The 15,821-nt window shown below is 44.0% G+C and overlaps 1 protein-coding gene across 3 annotated transcripts in view; it reads right to left on the bottom strand.

The window, feature by feature from the left end:
* NDE1 (nudE neurodevelopment protein 1) overlaps positions 1 to 15,821 on the bottom strand; it is a 30,831-nt gene that overhangs the window by 6,506 nt on the left and 8,504 nt on the right. For 2 of the 3 annotated variants that reach the window (XM_027614103.2, XM_027614104.2), the window contains 2 exons: positions 10,402 to 10,550; positions 910 to 1,046 (listed from right to left, as the gene is read on the bottom strand). In XM_027614103.2, coding sequence (XP_027469904.1) covers positions 910 to 1,046; positions 10,402 to 10,550 — 286 coding nt within the window. The remainder of the gene's footprint in view (positions 1 to 909; positions 1,047 to 10,401; positions 10,551 to 15,821) is intronic. The other variant, XM_027614105.2, reaches the window with a different exon arrangement.

Genomic DNA, 15,821 nt, shown 5'->3' with positions numbered 1-15,821 from the left:
TGATCCTGGGGTCCTGGGATCGAGTCCCGCATTGAGCTCCCTGCTCAGCAGGGAGTCTGCTTCTCCCTCTCCCTCCGCTCCTCCCCCTGTTCATGGTCTAATAAAAAAATAAAATCTTAAAAAAATGATAAAAATAAAGGGATACATGCTCCCCAATGTATATTTTAAAAAGTTTTTCTTTTTAATCTCCCTTCTATTATCTATATGTTAGGAACTAAATTAATGTTATGAACAATTAATTGGGATGTTTAAAAAAATCTCTTCTGCACCCAGATCTACCTCTGGAACTGAACTTCCACGGAGCAAATGCTAATGGGAATTCAGAGCTCTAAGCCACATGCATTAGCAGCCAGCAAGCCACAAAACCAATGGGCTAGCTAGCAACTACATCAACACGAATTTTCTCTCCACAAAACTCTTATACTCCTACCGATCAAAAAGCCCGCAGTGGGGCGCCTGGGTGGCTCAGATGGTTAAGCGTCTGCCTTCAGCTCAGGTCATGATCCCAGGGTCCTGGGATCGAGTCCCACATCGGGCTCCCTGCTCCTTGGGAGCCTGCTTCTCCCTCTGCTTCTCTCTCTCTCTCTCTCTCTCTCTCTCTCTGTCTCTCATGAATAAATGAATAAAATCTTTAAAAAAAAAAAAAAAAAAGCCCGCAGTGGGCTTAAATATCCACAAGGGGTCTTCACAGGGTCGGACATCTGACAATTCTTAGCACGGGGTAGGAACCAAGGCTGAAGCCTGCCCAGTGTGGTTCTATACCCTCTGACCAGACTGTCTGTGTGCCGAGCAGGGCACAGATTTCCAGCAAAGGTAACACTGGGCGACACTGCAGGACAAGCTGTTCTCAGGCAGGCAGAGGAGAAAACGCTGGTGAGGGTACAAAGAACAAAGCCAAGGCCTCCTGACCTCTGGCTTCATCCTTCAGTCGCTGAACAGATTCTAGGAGATTCTCCTTCTCATCAAGTTCGCTCTCCAGGAAGGCATTTCTTTCAATGGCTTGATTCAAACGCTGCTCAAAGTCTTCCAGAGACATGATTGTGGCCCTGGTAAGAGAAAAATAAAGCTGTCCAAGAGAGCAAACAGCAGCATCCATTTGGTGTCTACAAACCCGGGAGACAAGAAAGGCCAGACACAAGGGGGGTATGAGTCCCAGCATGGGCACTTCCTAGACACCACGGACCTGAACAAGCATCTTAACCTTCCAGGGCCCAGGCTCTTCGCCTGCAGAATGAGAATTGTCTTAGCTCTTGGGGTACACAAAACTGTCCTGGGGATTAAGTGAGAAATGTCCATATAGCACTTAGCAATGAGCCAGCGCCTTATTAGGATGACCCAGAGGACCCAGCCAAATGCCAAAAGCAGCAAATCTTCTCTTGGAGACTCAAAATGCAAATCAGTATTCAGAATATCCTACTAAAATCCATACAGAACTTATTATTGTACATTTAATCAGGGAGAAGAGACCATCTTTTCAGTTACCTTAAACAATTCAAAATGCCCAGCTGCCCTCCTAAAAACCACTTCCTCTTGTGACCAGTATAGACATTTCACTGGAATGCTATTAAGGCACTGAGAAGTGTGGTAATAAAGAAATGTGTCTAACTCTGAGGCACAAAACAGGAAGCTTGCCCAGACAGTTTCCTCACAAGCAATGCAGGGGTAATAACAGTACCTCCGCATGGTGGTGGGGGTGTCAAGGGGCAAATAATACACTAAGCCTCCAACAGATGTTTTGCATGTGAGTGCTCAATAAATGCCAGCAATTTTTATTACTGACCCTGTGTTTGTCCTACTAATTGTTATCTCATGGTGGTTAGAAGTTTATGTTTGGAGCAGAACCCAGGAGAACCTAGCTCTCCAACATAAGACTACCTAAGCGTTCCTAGGCTGCTTAACCTCTCTTAACCACTGGTCCTGCAAAGTGAGGATCAATTCATGAATTCATCAATTCAATATATCCTGCTATGTCTAGACTGAATTATATTCGTACCCTCCCTCAAAGGGTCTTCAGAGAAAAATAAAGTTACCAAAAGTGCTTAAATAAAAACAAAGGAATAACATTCAGGAGTACAATACTGGAAACAGTTAAGATCACCCTAAAGGCTTGACATGTCAAACATACAAAAAAGATAAAATGCGTAGGAATTCATCTAACAACAAATAATGTAGGATTTTACCACAGGGCACGGAAGGCTTGTTGAAATGCAGACATATGGTGTTTGTGAAGAGGAAGACCCAACATCACAAAGAAATCCATTCTCCATAAGTTACCTCAGAGTTTAACAACATCCTAGTAAAAATATTAATAGCTTCTCGTTGGGGACAGTGGCACAGGGGTCTGATTTAAAAGATCATGTGAAGGGCGGCGCCTAGGTGGTTCAGTCAGTTAAGCATCTGCCTTCGGCTCAGGTCATGATCCCAGGGTCCTGGGATTGAGTCCCGCATCGGGCTCCCTGCTCTGCGGGAAGCCTGCTTCTCCTTCTCCCACTCCCCCGCTTGTGTTCCCTCTCTCGCTGTGTCTCTGTCAAATAAATAAAATCTTTAAAAAAAATTTTTTTAATAAAAGATCATGTGATAATAAAATAAGAATGTCCAGAATAACTCTGAAAAAGAGAGAAGTAGCTCCCCCAGATATAAAGAACACACTATTATAAAGCCTCAATGGTGAACAACAGTGTGGTGCAGCCTTCAACAGTTATAAGGACCGACTAGGGAGACCAGAGATTCAGAACTAGATCCAAATACAAAGGAGAACTTAATTTATGATAAAAGTGACATCGCAAATCACTGATGAAAAGATGGTTGATTCAGGGCACCCGGGTGGCTCAGCTGGTTAAGTGACTGCCTTCGGCTCAAGTCATGATCAGGCCCCGCATGGGGCTCTGTGCTTAGTGTGGAGTCCGCTTGAGACTCTCTCCTCCATCTCCATCTGCCCCTCCTGCCTGCTCTCTCTCGCAAATAAATCAATCAATCTTAAAAAAAAAGAAACAAACCATGGAATTACCATATGACCCAGCAATCACACTGCTGGGCATATATTTAAAAGTGAAGGCAGGAGCTCAAAGAGGTATTTGTACATTTATGTTTATAGCAGCAGCACTCACAACAATCAAGAAGCAGGGGTGCCTGGGTGGCTCAGATGGTTAAGTGTCTGCCTTGGGCCCAGGTCATGATCCCAGGGTCCTGGGATCGAGCCCCACATCGGGCTCCTGGTTCAGTGAGGAGCCTGCTTTTCCCTCTCCCTCTGCCTCTCTCCCTGCTCATGCTCTCTCTCTCTCTGTCTCAAATGAATAAATAAAATCTTTAAAAAAAATTTAAAAAAAAATCAAAAGCAGAAGCAACCCAAATGTCCACGAACAGATAAATGGATAAAGAGAATGTGGTATATACAGTTGACCCTTGAATAATGCGGGGGCTAGAGGTGCCGACCCCTCACGTAGTCCAAAATCTGCATGTAACTTTTGACTCCCAAAATTTAACTACGAATAGCCTACTATTGACCAAAAGCCTTACCAACAACATGAACAATTAGCACATATTTTGTATGCTATATATATTACACACTGTACAATAAAGTAAGCTAAAAAAAATGCTATTAAGGAAATTTGTAAGAGAAAATACGTTCATAGTACTACACTGCATTTATTGAAAAAAAAAAAAAAATTCCATGTGAGTGGACCCACGCAGTTCAAACCCGTGTCGAGTCAACTGTACATACACTTGAATATTATGCAGCCTTAAAAAAAAAAAAAAAAAAGAGGAAATCTTGTTGCACGCTACAACATGGGTGAATCTCAAAGACACTATGCTAAGAAAATAAGCCAGGCACAAGAGGACAAATACTGTATGATTCCACTCCTATAGGGTATCCAAAGTAGTGAAAATCAGAGAAAGCAAAAAGGGGATTACCAAGGGTCCGAGGGAGCATGGAGGAGGATTTAGTGTTTAGTGGGTGCAAGTTTCAATGTTGCAGGATGCGAAAGGTCTAGAGAGCTGTTGCACAATAATGTGAACACACTTAATGCTACTCAGATGTACACTTAAAAATGGTTAAGATGGGGGCACCTGGGTGGCTCAGTCGGTTCAGCGTCTGCCTATGGCTCAGGTCATGATCCCAGGGTTGCGGGATTGAGCCCTGCAAAGGGTAGTGGGATTGAGCCCCGCATCAGGCTCCCTGCTCAGCGGGGAGCCTACTTCTCCCTCTCCCTCGGCTTGTGCTTGTGCGTACTCTCTCTCCCCTTCTCTGTTACATAAATAAATAAAATCTTTAAAAAATATTGGTTAAGATGGTGAATTTGATGTTGTGTGTTTTTATCACAAGAAGTTTTTTTTAACATCTATGTAACACTACTACATAGAAGAGTGAAATGAAATAAAATCAATTTTAATCTTTGTACAACTTTTCTGTACCTTAGCATTCACAAAAAATAACCTTTAAGGAATGCATTTAATTTTTAGTTACTTCCAATGAGGCCCTGAGTCTTTCAAGGTTATCCCCTTCCTAAAAGTAAGTCATTTCATTTTACAGATACCGTGGAAGGACTTTAACGAGCAAATAGCTGGTAGGGCTGAGAAATTAACTCTTCTTGAAGTAGGGGGTCAAATTTTCCAAATATAACTATTAAAATTTTACAATAAAATTGTTTTTTAATTTTTTTAAAAAATAAAACTTCAGTATTCCAGAACTTTATGCATTCTGTAATGATGATCTGGGCCTCGCCTCTACCTTATCTGATTTTTTTTTTTTAAAGATTTTATTTATTTATTTGACACAGAGAGGATACAGCGAGAGAGGGAACACAAGCAGGGGGAGTGGGAGAGGGAGAAGAAGGCCTCCCGCGGAGCAGGGAGCCCGATGCGGAGCTCGATTCCAGGACCCCGAGATCATGACCTGAGCCGAAGGCAGTCGCTTAACGACTGAGCCACCCAGGCGCCCCTCTACCTCATCTGATTTTAAGACCAAACAATTCAGTATTTGGCCAAAATGTGAATCCAATGCGCTTTTAATTTTAAAAAATGTAAAGCAATGTAAGAAAAAGAAGAAAAAGCAAGCATAGACTAACTGCTTTATAAACCTTAGACTGGGGCACCTGGATGGCTCAGTTGGTTAAGCGACTGCCTTCGGCTCAGGTCATGATCCTGGAGTCCCGGGATCGAGTCCCGCATTGGGGTCCCTGGTCAGCAGGGGGGTCTGCTTCTCCCTCTGACCCTCTTCCCTCTCGTGCTCTCTCTCATTCTCTCTCAAATAAATAAAATCTTTAAAAAAGAAAATAAAAATAAACCTTAGACTGCACAATGCCCTCCCACCTGTGACTGATACATCTGACTACAGGGAAATCAAATAACTTTTGACAGTAACATATACAACAGACAAAGCTGGAAGACAAATCTAAATGCCGAATATTTTTGTGTCACAAATCTATAACAATCTCCTAGAAATGAAAAACAATAACCCAATTTAAAGACAGGCAAAGGGTGCCTGGATGGCTCAGTTGGTTAAGCGACTGCCTTCGGCTCGGGTCATGATCCTGGAGTCCCAGGATCAAGTCCCGCATCAGGCTCCCTGCTCAGGAGGGAGTCTGCTTCTCCCTCTGACCCAACCCCCTCTCATGCTCTCTCTCAAATAAATAAATAAAATCTTTAAAAAAAAAAAAAATAAAGACAGGCAAAGATAGAGAGTTCATAGAAAAAGAAATAAAACAGTTCTTAAATTAGGAAAAGGAATCAACATCACTCATAACTGAGAAGTGTACCCATTGGTCACTTACTAAACTGGCAGAAATCCGAGGTCTGAAAACCACTGTTAGTGAAGCTACTTGGAAAGACGGATTTACATACATAGCTGCCGGGAATGTAAAGTGATACAACCGTATAAAGAACAAATGGGCAATAATATCAAAATCACATATGCATATATCCCTTGACCCAGCAATCTCACTTGTGGAAATTTATTCTACAGATAAATATCTGTGCAAGCAATGTTTAGGATTCATTACAGCAATGTTTATCACTGCACAAGAATGCAAATGTAGCAGATATCCATCTACAGGGGACCGGACAAATAAATCATTATGTACTATACAACACTAACCATACAATAGAATATTATGCACTTGGGGAAAAAAAAACAAAGAATGCTCTGTGTCCTGAAAGATCTCCAAGATCTACTGTTATGTGAAAGAAGATGTACAATAGAGTGTATAGAATGCCCTTTGTGGGGGGTGGGATATGGTGAATTTCTATTTTTATTTCCTTGAATTTGCATAAAAAACCTCTACTCTTTGGATATTATTTTAGAACCAGTCAATGTACTATTTCTTTGTGGTAGACTGCATAATTGGGCCTAATTCTTCACCCTCCCTACATCCACATCCTTGTTATGGCCTCAGTGTGAGTGGAATGTACTGTCCCACCTCTTGACCTGGACCACATGACTTGCTTTGATCAATGAAATACGGGTGAAAACAATGGTATGCCAGTGGCTTGCAAACATACTACAAAGTCATGGTAATCGAGTCATTATGGTATTGGTATAGTAATTCACAAATTGTACACTGGACCAAAATAAAGAATCCAGAATGAGATCCCAGGATATGTTAGAGATTAACATATGACAGAGATGGGTTAAATTCAGTGGAAAAAAAGTATTTAATAAATAGTACTGGTACAATTGGCTATCTATGTACTGAAAATAAAACTGGACCCATGTCTTGTACTAGGTAAACAAATTTCAGGCAGATTAAAAGTATAAGTATAAAATAAATAATAAAAAAAGTCTTACAAAAAAAATTAAGAGAAGACATGCATAATCAAAGGATCAAGGAGATTTCCCTAGTGCAGTCTGGAAACACAGAAGCTAAAAAAGGAGACAAAAATTGGATGACCTAAAAATGAAAATTATTTGTATGGAACATGATACCAAAGATAAAGGCAGAAGACCAGATTATTCTATGAAAAATATTTTCCACGTAGGATAAAAGATTAATGGAAAAATATACAAAGAGCTCTGAGATCCCACTTTTGATAATGATAAGGTGGCTTGTATCAGACCAAAGCTCTCATGTAGTTGTAGATTACAACTACAAACTCTGGGTCAAACAACAATGGTCTGAAGGCAATAACAGCAGCCACCACTTGGAGGAAAGAAACAGCAGTGGGTGAATGTTGCATCTCTGTTAATGTTTTGCCTACAGCTCCATGACAGAAGTCCATCACTAGTGCCAAATTCTCATCTAAACTCTTCCCACATCTCTGGCTAACCTCTAGACCATGCAAATGCTCAGCAGACTTGAAGCAACCTGGTTAAGGCTAAAAGAATCAAACAGATTTCAGCTACTGCCCATGAAGCGGAAACAGTTTGGAGTGTTAGTTCGTCCTAGTTAACAGACCAGGAAAAAAAAAAAAAAATCAAAACCAAAATCCATAGTTTCTGCCACACATCATTCATAATGTCCAGAATTCAAGATTACGCAACATGACACATGAAGAGCACAAAAAATGTGCCCAAACTCAGGAGAAAAGGCAATCACTGGAAATGGCCCTAAGATAACCTAGATGTTAGAATTAGCAGAAAAGAAAAGGACTTTAAAGTAGCTACTGAAGGATATAAAGAGAGGAGCTCAGTCTGTTAAGCATCCAAATCTTGATCTCGACTCAGGTCATGATCTCAGGGTTGAGAGATCAAGCCCCATGTTGGGCTCTGCGCTCAGCGGAGAGTCTGCCTGGTATTCTCTCTCTCTGTTCATGCGCTCTAATAAATAAATCTTTTTAAAAAAAAAAAAGGAAATTAAAAAAAAAGGGGGGGTGCCTGGGTGGCTCAGTCGGTTAAGCACCTGCCTTTGACTCAGGTCATGGCTCTATCCTGAGATAGAGCCCCGCATCAGGCTCCCTGCTCAGCAGAGACCCTGCTTCTCTCTCTTCCTCTGTTCCTCCCCCTTCTTGTGCTCTCTCCCCCTCTGTCAAACAAATCTTTTTTTTTTTTAAAGGAAATTCTAGAACTGAAAATACAATCTCTAAAGACACTACTGGAATTCGTTTATCAGCCGATTGGAGAGGAGTCAGTGAACCTGAATCAGATCAATAGAAATTAACCAATTTGAAGAACCAAAAGAAAAAAAGACTGGGGGTTTAAAAAAAAAAAAAAAAAAAGAGGCTGTGTGACAATATCAAAAGGACTTAATGTGTGTGTAGTTGGTGTCCCAGAAGGACAGGAGAGAGAAAATGGGGCAGCACAAATCTCTGAGAAATAATGACCAAAGTTAAATTTGGCAAAAAGAGAAATTTACAGACTGAAGAAGCCCAGCAAACCCCTATCAAGATAAATACATACAGGGGCTCGCTCAGTCAGTAGAGCAGCTGACTCCCGATCTCAGGATCATGAGTTCGAGCCCCACATTGGGTATAGAGATTATTTAATGAAATGAAAAAATCAATTCTGGTTAAATCCAACAATTAAAAAAAAAAAGTTAGGTATATATAAAATCTAGCCACATCATAGACTGCTACAAACAAAAAGTCAAGAGAAAATCTGAGAGCAGCCAGAAAAAAAAATATTACATACTGGGAAGTAACCATTCAAATGACCACTAACTTCTGACCTGAACCAAGAAAATCAGAAGACAGTGGAACAATCCCCTGAAAGAAAACAAAACAAAAAAACAACTGTCAACCCAGAATCCTACATCCAGTGGACATATCTTTCAAGAATGAAGGCAAAAGACACTTTCAGATAAACTAAAACAAGGAGACTTCACTGTGAACAGACCTGTCCTATAAGAATTCCTAAAGGAAGTTCTTCAAGCTGAAGGGAGAGGGTACCAGAGGGAAACCCTGGTCCTCAGGAAGGAATGAACCAGAAATAGTACATATGTGGGTAAATATAAAAGCTTATCTTTTTAACTCTCTTAATTTCTTTAAAATATACCTGGCTTTTATTTATTTTTTTTTAAAAGATTTTATTTATTTATTTGACGAGAGAGACACAGTGAGAGAGGGAACACAAGCAGGGGGAGTGGGAGAGGGAGAAGCAGGCTTCCCACCGAGCAGGGAGCCCGATGCTGCGGGGCTCGATCTCAGGACCCTGGGATCATGACCTGAGCTAAAGGCAGGTGCTTATATGACTGAGCCACCCAGGCGCCCCTATTTATTTATTTTTAAAGATTTTTATTAATTTATTTGAGAGCGAGAATGAGAGAGAGAGAGAGAGAGCACGAGACGGAGGAGGGTCAGAGGGAGAAGCAGACTTCGCGCTGAGCAGGGAGCCCAACCTGGGACTTGAATCCCGGGACTCCAGGATCATGACCTGAGCCAAAGGCAGTCACCTAACCAACTGAGCCACCCAGGCACCCTATACTTGGCTTTTTAAAGCAAAAATTATAGCAATGTATTGTGGAAACCACAGCATTTGTAGACATAATAGTATTATGAGTATAGCATAAAGTTCAAGGATGATAAAAGTGAAACTATAAGATTCCAAGGCTGTTGCACTTCACATGCAGTGGTACAATGAAGTGTTGTGATCCTAAAGCAACCAGTAAAAAATAATGCAGGGGATGGGGCACCTGGGTGGGTCAGTCAACTGGGCGTTTGACTTTTGATATCAGCTCAGGTCTTGATCTCAGGGTTTTGATTTCAAGTCCTACACTGGGCTCCACGCCAGGTGTGGAACCTACTCAAACTAGTAATAATAATATTATTAACAATAATGCAGGGGACTACGGGGGCAACACAAAGGTTCCATATCTTAACAAGAGCATGGGTCCCGTGAACGTATATGCAATTTGCCCAAAATGATTGAACTGTATGCTTAAAATCTGTGCGTGCCACTGTAAGCAATTTATATCTAATTTTTAAAGTGTTTTCATCAAAGAAAAAAGGGAGCCTGGCACAGAGTAGTTATTCAATAAATGTTATGATTGTTAGTATTCTGCTAAACAACAGAACGTCAGTTTAAGAAATCCTGTTCTTGGGGCGCCTGGGTGGCTCAGTCGGTTAAGCACCTGCCTTTGGCTCAGGTCATAACCCACGGTCCTGAGATCAAGCCCCATGTTGGGCTTCCTGCTCAGCAGGGAGTCTGCTTCTCCCTTTGCCTCTGTCCCTCTCCCCAGCTCGTGCTCACTCTCTCTCAAAAAAAATAAATAAAATCCTAAAAAAAAAAAAAAAAAAAAGGGAATGAAATCCTGTTCTTTGGACATGCTTACCTCAGGGCGGTATTTAGCACATGCTCGTCCTTCTGCCTGGCGTGTTCTCACCTCATACCCTTCCCTGGATGATGTCTCTGCATCCCCTGGTCTTAGCCCAAATGCTGCTTCCACTGGGAGTCCTGCCTTGGCCAAATGCTTTCCCTGCCAATGGCCAAATGAATGCATTCCAAAACCTGTTCTCTCCTTCCCGACGTACCGTTTTGCTCTTTCCAAGTCATCATTGGCTTGCTCTAGCTCTCTGATGTATTTCTGAAGTTGATCCTTAATTGCTTTGGTCTGGGCAAGGTCATCCTCCAAGGCTGAGATCTGCCGGTAGCCTTCTGAGTGCTGCGTTTCAAACTTCTCCTGGAGGACAAAACTGACACTGAGTGTGTGATTTAACCTTCTGATAAGCTGTGTTTATCTCCCTTCCCTGTCATCTCCTTAAAATACTGAGGGATTCCTGGAACATATGCTCTCCTGTTGGAGTGGACACTACTGCTTTTAGCTTGTGAGTGTCCGACCCTCCCCGTGTGCACAGCTCGGCAGCACCCTGATTTCTTTAGGGGACTTAGCTCTCCCATATCATAGGATCTTTATGGGACCGGTCTTCACATCACACTAAGGAGGCTCCAGACATTCTCGTAGCCTCCCACCACAGCCAGGCCACAAGCCTAACCTCAGCCAGTAGAACCTTCTCTCCACAGATATGGACTCTGAAGCAAGTGAGGGCAGAGCGAGAATGGGGGCCACCATTCAAAGTTGTTATGTCCCAAGTACTTCCCACCTCTTGGCCCACAAGCATCTTGCAGCCCGCCCCCTCCTGAACTTGGTCCCTGCAGCCCCTAAGGGTCAAGACCCCCAACAATCTTCAAAAGGAATTATTTTGCTCAAGGTGTCCACAGCCATGGAAAGCCATATAAACCTCTCCAAGCCTCATCCACAAACAAGGGCAACACCAATCCACTTCATGCGACATCCCTGGATTGCGTATCAGGAATCACAGTAACTTTGGTTGCTTGTGCCTCACCGTAAGAGCAGGAAACCATGTACTTAGTCTGACAACTGTTCTAACTTTGTGATCCAGGACACACCCTTGTAGCATGGGGGAGTTAGAGAGGACTTTTGGACCTTTGGGGGAAGGGGGGAAGGAGAGAAGGAGGGAAGGAGGGAGGGAGGGAGGGAAGGAAGGAAGGAAATAAAGAAAGCCCCACAACCTGTTATTAATTATCAAAAGAGCTTAGTGTGATGTGACTAGTGCTTTCCAAGGCAAGAACTAGGCAAATGACTTCATGATCTGTTGCTGCGCAATGTCAGCAGCTAACATTCATCACATGCTTACTCTGGGCCAGCTTCTTGGCTCAAGATAGTTCTTACGTTGGCTCATTTAATGCTACTTCAGAGACATGAACTGGGGCTACTTCATTAGCCCAAAGTCAACTGGTAGCAAATGACTGAACCAAGATCCAATGTGAGCCCCTGGGGCTTGTGCTCATTAAACAACTATGCTTAACTGCCCTCAAACGTTTCCTTCCAGGCCACAGAGGTATCGACCACACATGCACACGCACACATACGTTCTGCTTTGACTGCTCTTTCAAATCACCTTCCTTCACCAAACACCCTTACTGCTTTCCCTTCATCTACACACGAAAACATGTCCCACAGGAAAGGCCCAAAGTCTAATTAGAAAGTTTGAGGGGTGCCTGGCTGGCTCAGTTGGTAGAGCACGCGACTTTTCGTCTCAGGGTTGTAAGTTCAAGGCCCACATTGGGTGTGGAGATTACTTTAAAAATAAAATCTTAAAAAACAAAACAAAACAAAAAAAACAGGGTGCCTGTGGGGGCTCAGTCGGTTAAGCGGCTGCCTTCGGCTCAGGTCATGATTCCAGTCCTGGGATCGAGCCTCACGTCCGGCTCCCTGCTCAGTGGGAAGCCTTCTTCTCCCTCTCCCTCTGCCTGCTGCTCTGCCTACTTGTGCTCTATCAAATAAATAAATAAAACCTTAAAAAAAAAAAAAAAGAAAAAGGAAGCTTGAAAAACAGACACACTCTTCTTTCCTCAGTCAAGTAAACAAAGGCGTTGCTAGAAAAGTCGGGATGCACGAGGAGAATGACATAATGGTACTTGGGCCAGAGAGGTGTGGTGAGAGCAGCGTGAGAAGAGCTTCCACAGAACAAGCAGATCCTTTACGGGGTGGGGACAGGGAGGGCATTGCACATCCTCAGGCTGCTCCATCCCCTCTGATACTCTGTTTCCTGGCCATGAGCAGAGGAAGCAACTCCCCTCAGCCAAGGAGGGGCCGACCAAGCCCCACGCAAGGGCCAATTCCCAGGGCTGGCTCTGACAGCCTCACCCCCTTTATCCGGGTGCATCTCCAAACAAAACAGGAGCGCAAAGGATCCGATGTCATTAACCTCAATTCAAACCCAGTTTCTAAGATGATGCCGTTAATGGGCTTCTCCACCAGCATAAAGATGCAAAGGATGTCCTTTGAACTCGTGGACATGAAAAACCGTTGCTAAATATTGTGCTTTCATTTGGGGCTAATTATAATAAGCTGTCAGCTGATGAAGGCATCAACAGACTCTGTTTGATCCCTTATAGGCCTACAGGCCTTCTTATTCAACTTGTGGTGAATAAGCCAGTTGTCAAGTCTGACTCAGTTGAAAACATTTCTCTGGGGTCACTGACAGATACTTGCTGGTGGCAGTTTTTTTTTTAAAGTAATCTGTACCCCAACGTGGGGCTCGAACTCATGACCCTGAGACCCCGAGTCACATGCTCCAATAACGGAACCAGCCGGGTGCCCCGGTGGCAGTTCTGTTTACCCAGGCATTTCTACTTCTTCTGCTTTACACTCTGCACCTCAGGCATCTGTCTGGTGGTTGTCACGAAGAGGTCTTCTGCAAGTTCAAAGGCTCGGTCTTGAAACAGTTAATTACTTCATAATTGCTCGACAGGAGTCGGCCTCCACGGAGGGCCTGGTCCCTCTCCGGACTACGGCTCACACCGCCCACCGCCCTTCCACAGTGTTCCGTCCGAGTCCCCTTCAAGTTAAGCACCACGATTCCTCAGCGCCAGGGGCAGGGGTCGGGCTGCCCACAAAATCAGTGGCATGGACCAGGTGTAGGGATAAAGCAAAGGACACTTATCCCTCAGTGTCAGGGATGGAGGTGGGGGACAGTAGTGGGGACTGGGATGGGCTGGTGAACGCTTGCTCGGTCTCAGTAACCGCCGCCTAGAGTTTCACTGGCGTGGAAGAACGCAGGCCTGGCATGCCGATTCTCAAAGGAAGTCAGAAACCCAGACTTGTATACGAAGCCTCACAACTTTGAATACTGATATTAAATACTTAAAACGCCAGGGGCGCCTGGGTGGCTTGGCTGGTTAAGCATCCAACTCTTGCTTTTGGCTCAGGCCATGATCTCAGGGTCATGAGATCGAGCCCCATGTGGGGTTCTGTACTCGGGGTGAAGTCGGCTTGAGATTCTCTCTCCCTCTCCCCACTCACACGTGAACTCTCTCTCAATAAATAAAATCTTTAAAAAAACACTAAAGATATAAATTTTACTATCAGGGCGCCTGGGTGGCTCAGCTGGTTAAGCGACTGCCTTCGGCTCAGGTCATGATCCTGGAGTCCTGGGATCGAGTCCCGCATTGGGCTCCCCGCTCGGCAGGGAGTCTGCTTCTCCCTCTGACCCTCTTCCCTCTCGTGCTCTCTGTCTCTCATTCTCTCTCTCTCAAATAAATAAAATCTTTAAAATAAATAAATAAATTTTACTATCAAAAGAATGAACTGTAAACAAACCCTCAACTCTAGTTAATAACAGCACACTGCAGTATTTACAGGGAAGTGTATAGATGTCTGCAAGCCACTTTGAAATGCATCAGAAAGCTAGACTGATGGATAGATATGTAATCAAAAAAAAGTATGGCAAAAAAAAAATCAAGTATGGCAAAGGTTATCAGTAGAGCCTAGATGGTGGATATACAGGTGGTCACTGGAAAATTCTTTCAACCTTGCGGCGTGCTTAAAAACTGTCACGATAAAATGTTGAATAAAAACCAGGGAAGACTAAGCAAAAAACATCAGTGGGCCAGACGGATCTGTAGACGTCCAGTGTGGGCTTTGCGGTCTACAACATGAAAGCTTACACTCCACTGCTCAGCTTCTGAGGTCTTTGGGGATCTTTCCTCTGCCCCTCCCCATCCCTCAACCCCCAATCCATTTGTGGGTCCCACTTTTTCCTATGCACTACTAAAGCCAGGATTCTCGAGTCTGCTCGACATCCATTCTCGTCTGTGTCTACGGAAGGTCCAGATTAATTATTCATTAACCCCTAAGCCCCAACCTGCTGGCTACGTGTGCACATGCACACACATAAGTGCATACACACTCCCTTCACCTTCAAAAATCAGCTCAAATCCCTCCCAGCTCCCCCGGGAAGCCGTCTCCAGCTCATGCAGACCCTTCTCTCAGAAGGATCTCTCGATCACTACTCCGTAACTGAGCATCTTTTTCCTTAAGTGCTTTTGGGGTTAGGTTTGTTTCCTTCACAAAGCTTCCAGAGCTCTAGGAGCACATCCCCTTCCAGTATCCACCATACCTCGCCCTTGGTTCTTTCCCCCCAGCAGCTCATCAAAATTTACATGGGGAGCTTTATTTTTAAAAATGAAGAGGCAACTGCGTGGCTCAGTCAGCTAAGCAGCTGACTCTTGATTTCAGTTCAGGTCATGATCTTGGGCTCTGCACTCAGCAGGGAGTCTGCTTCAGGATTCTCTCTCTCTCCCTCTGCCCCTCCCCACTGCGCACTCTCTCTAAAATAAGTAAGTAAAGCTTAAAAAGGAAAAGACATGCAGACATGCCTAGGTCCACCCCCCCCCCCCAGACTTACTCAGATCAGGAATCTCAGGGCGAGGGTGGGTTCAAGCCTGCCTGGCTGTGAGGGCTGAGAGACGCAGTCTGCAGGGCATGGGCGAGTGCTTATCTGCTAAGCCCTACAGAATGTCCAAAAGGCAGTCTTTACCCTTTGGACCGGTGGTGCTCCTGATACTTGGCAATGTCGACAGGTATTTCTGGTACTCATAAATCTTGGGGGGAGAGGGTGCCCCTGGCATCCAGTGGGTGGAGACCAGCAATGCTGTTCAACACCCTACAATGCAAAACTCAGCCCTCACTGCAGAAAGTTACCGGACCTCAAAGGTCCACAGTGTTCAGGTTGAGGAACCTGCTCTAGACCGGCACTATCTAACAGAACCTTCTGTAATGATGGAAATATTCTCCACCTCTCTGTCCAATAACGATACCCACTAGAGATGTGGGGCTGCTGAACAGGTGAAATGTAGCTAGCAGAAGGAAGGAATTACGTTTTTATTTTATTTTAATGAACTTAACTGTCAATTCACTGGGCAGCATAACTCTGGACTTTGTATAATCTAATGATCAGCAAATCCGGTGACACTCCATACTCCAAAAATGTCTACCTTTCACATGCCTGGTGGGGTTGTGATAGACAGCCAGGAATGACCGTGGGGACACATGTGTGACTTGCTTCTCACAGAGCTCCTCCTAATGGGGGCAAAAAAGATTTCCAACACCACTTCCACCCAGCAGGTCTTGAGGGAGGAGGGAGCA

Source organism: Zalophus californianus, chromosome 10 (assembly GCF_009762305.2).
Source record: "Zalophus californianus isolate mZalCal1 chromosome 10, mZalCal1.pri.v2, whole genome shotgun sequence".
Lineage (NCBI taxonomy): Eukaryota > Metazoa > Chordata > Mammalia > Carnivora > Otariidae > Zalophus > Zalophus californianus.
Note: the sequence above shows the minus strand (reverse complement) of the source record. Positions and strands in the feature narration are given on the sequence as shown.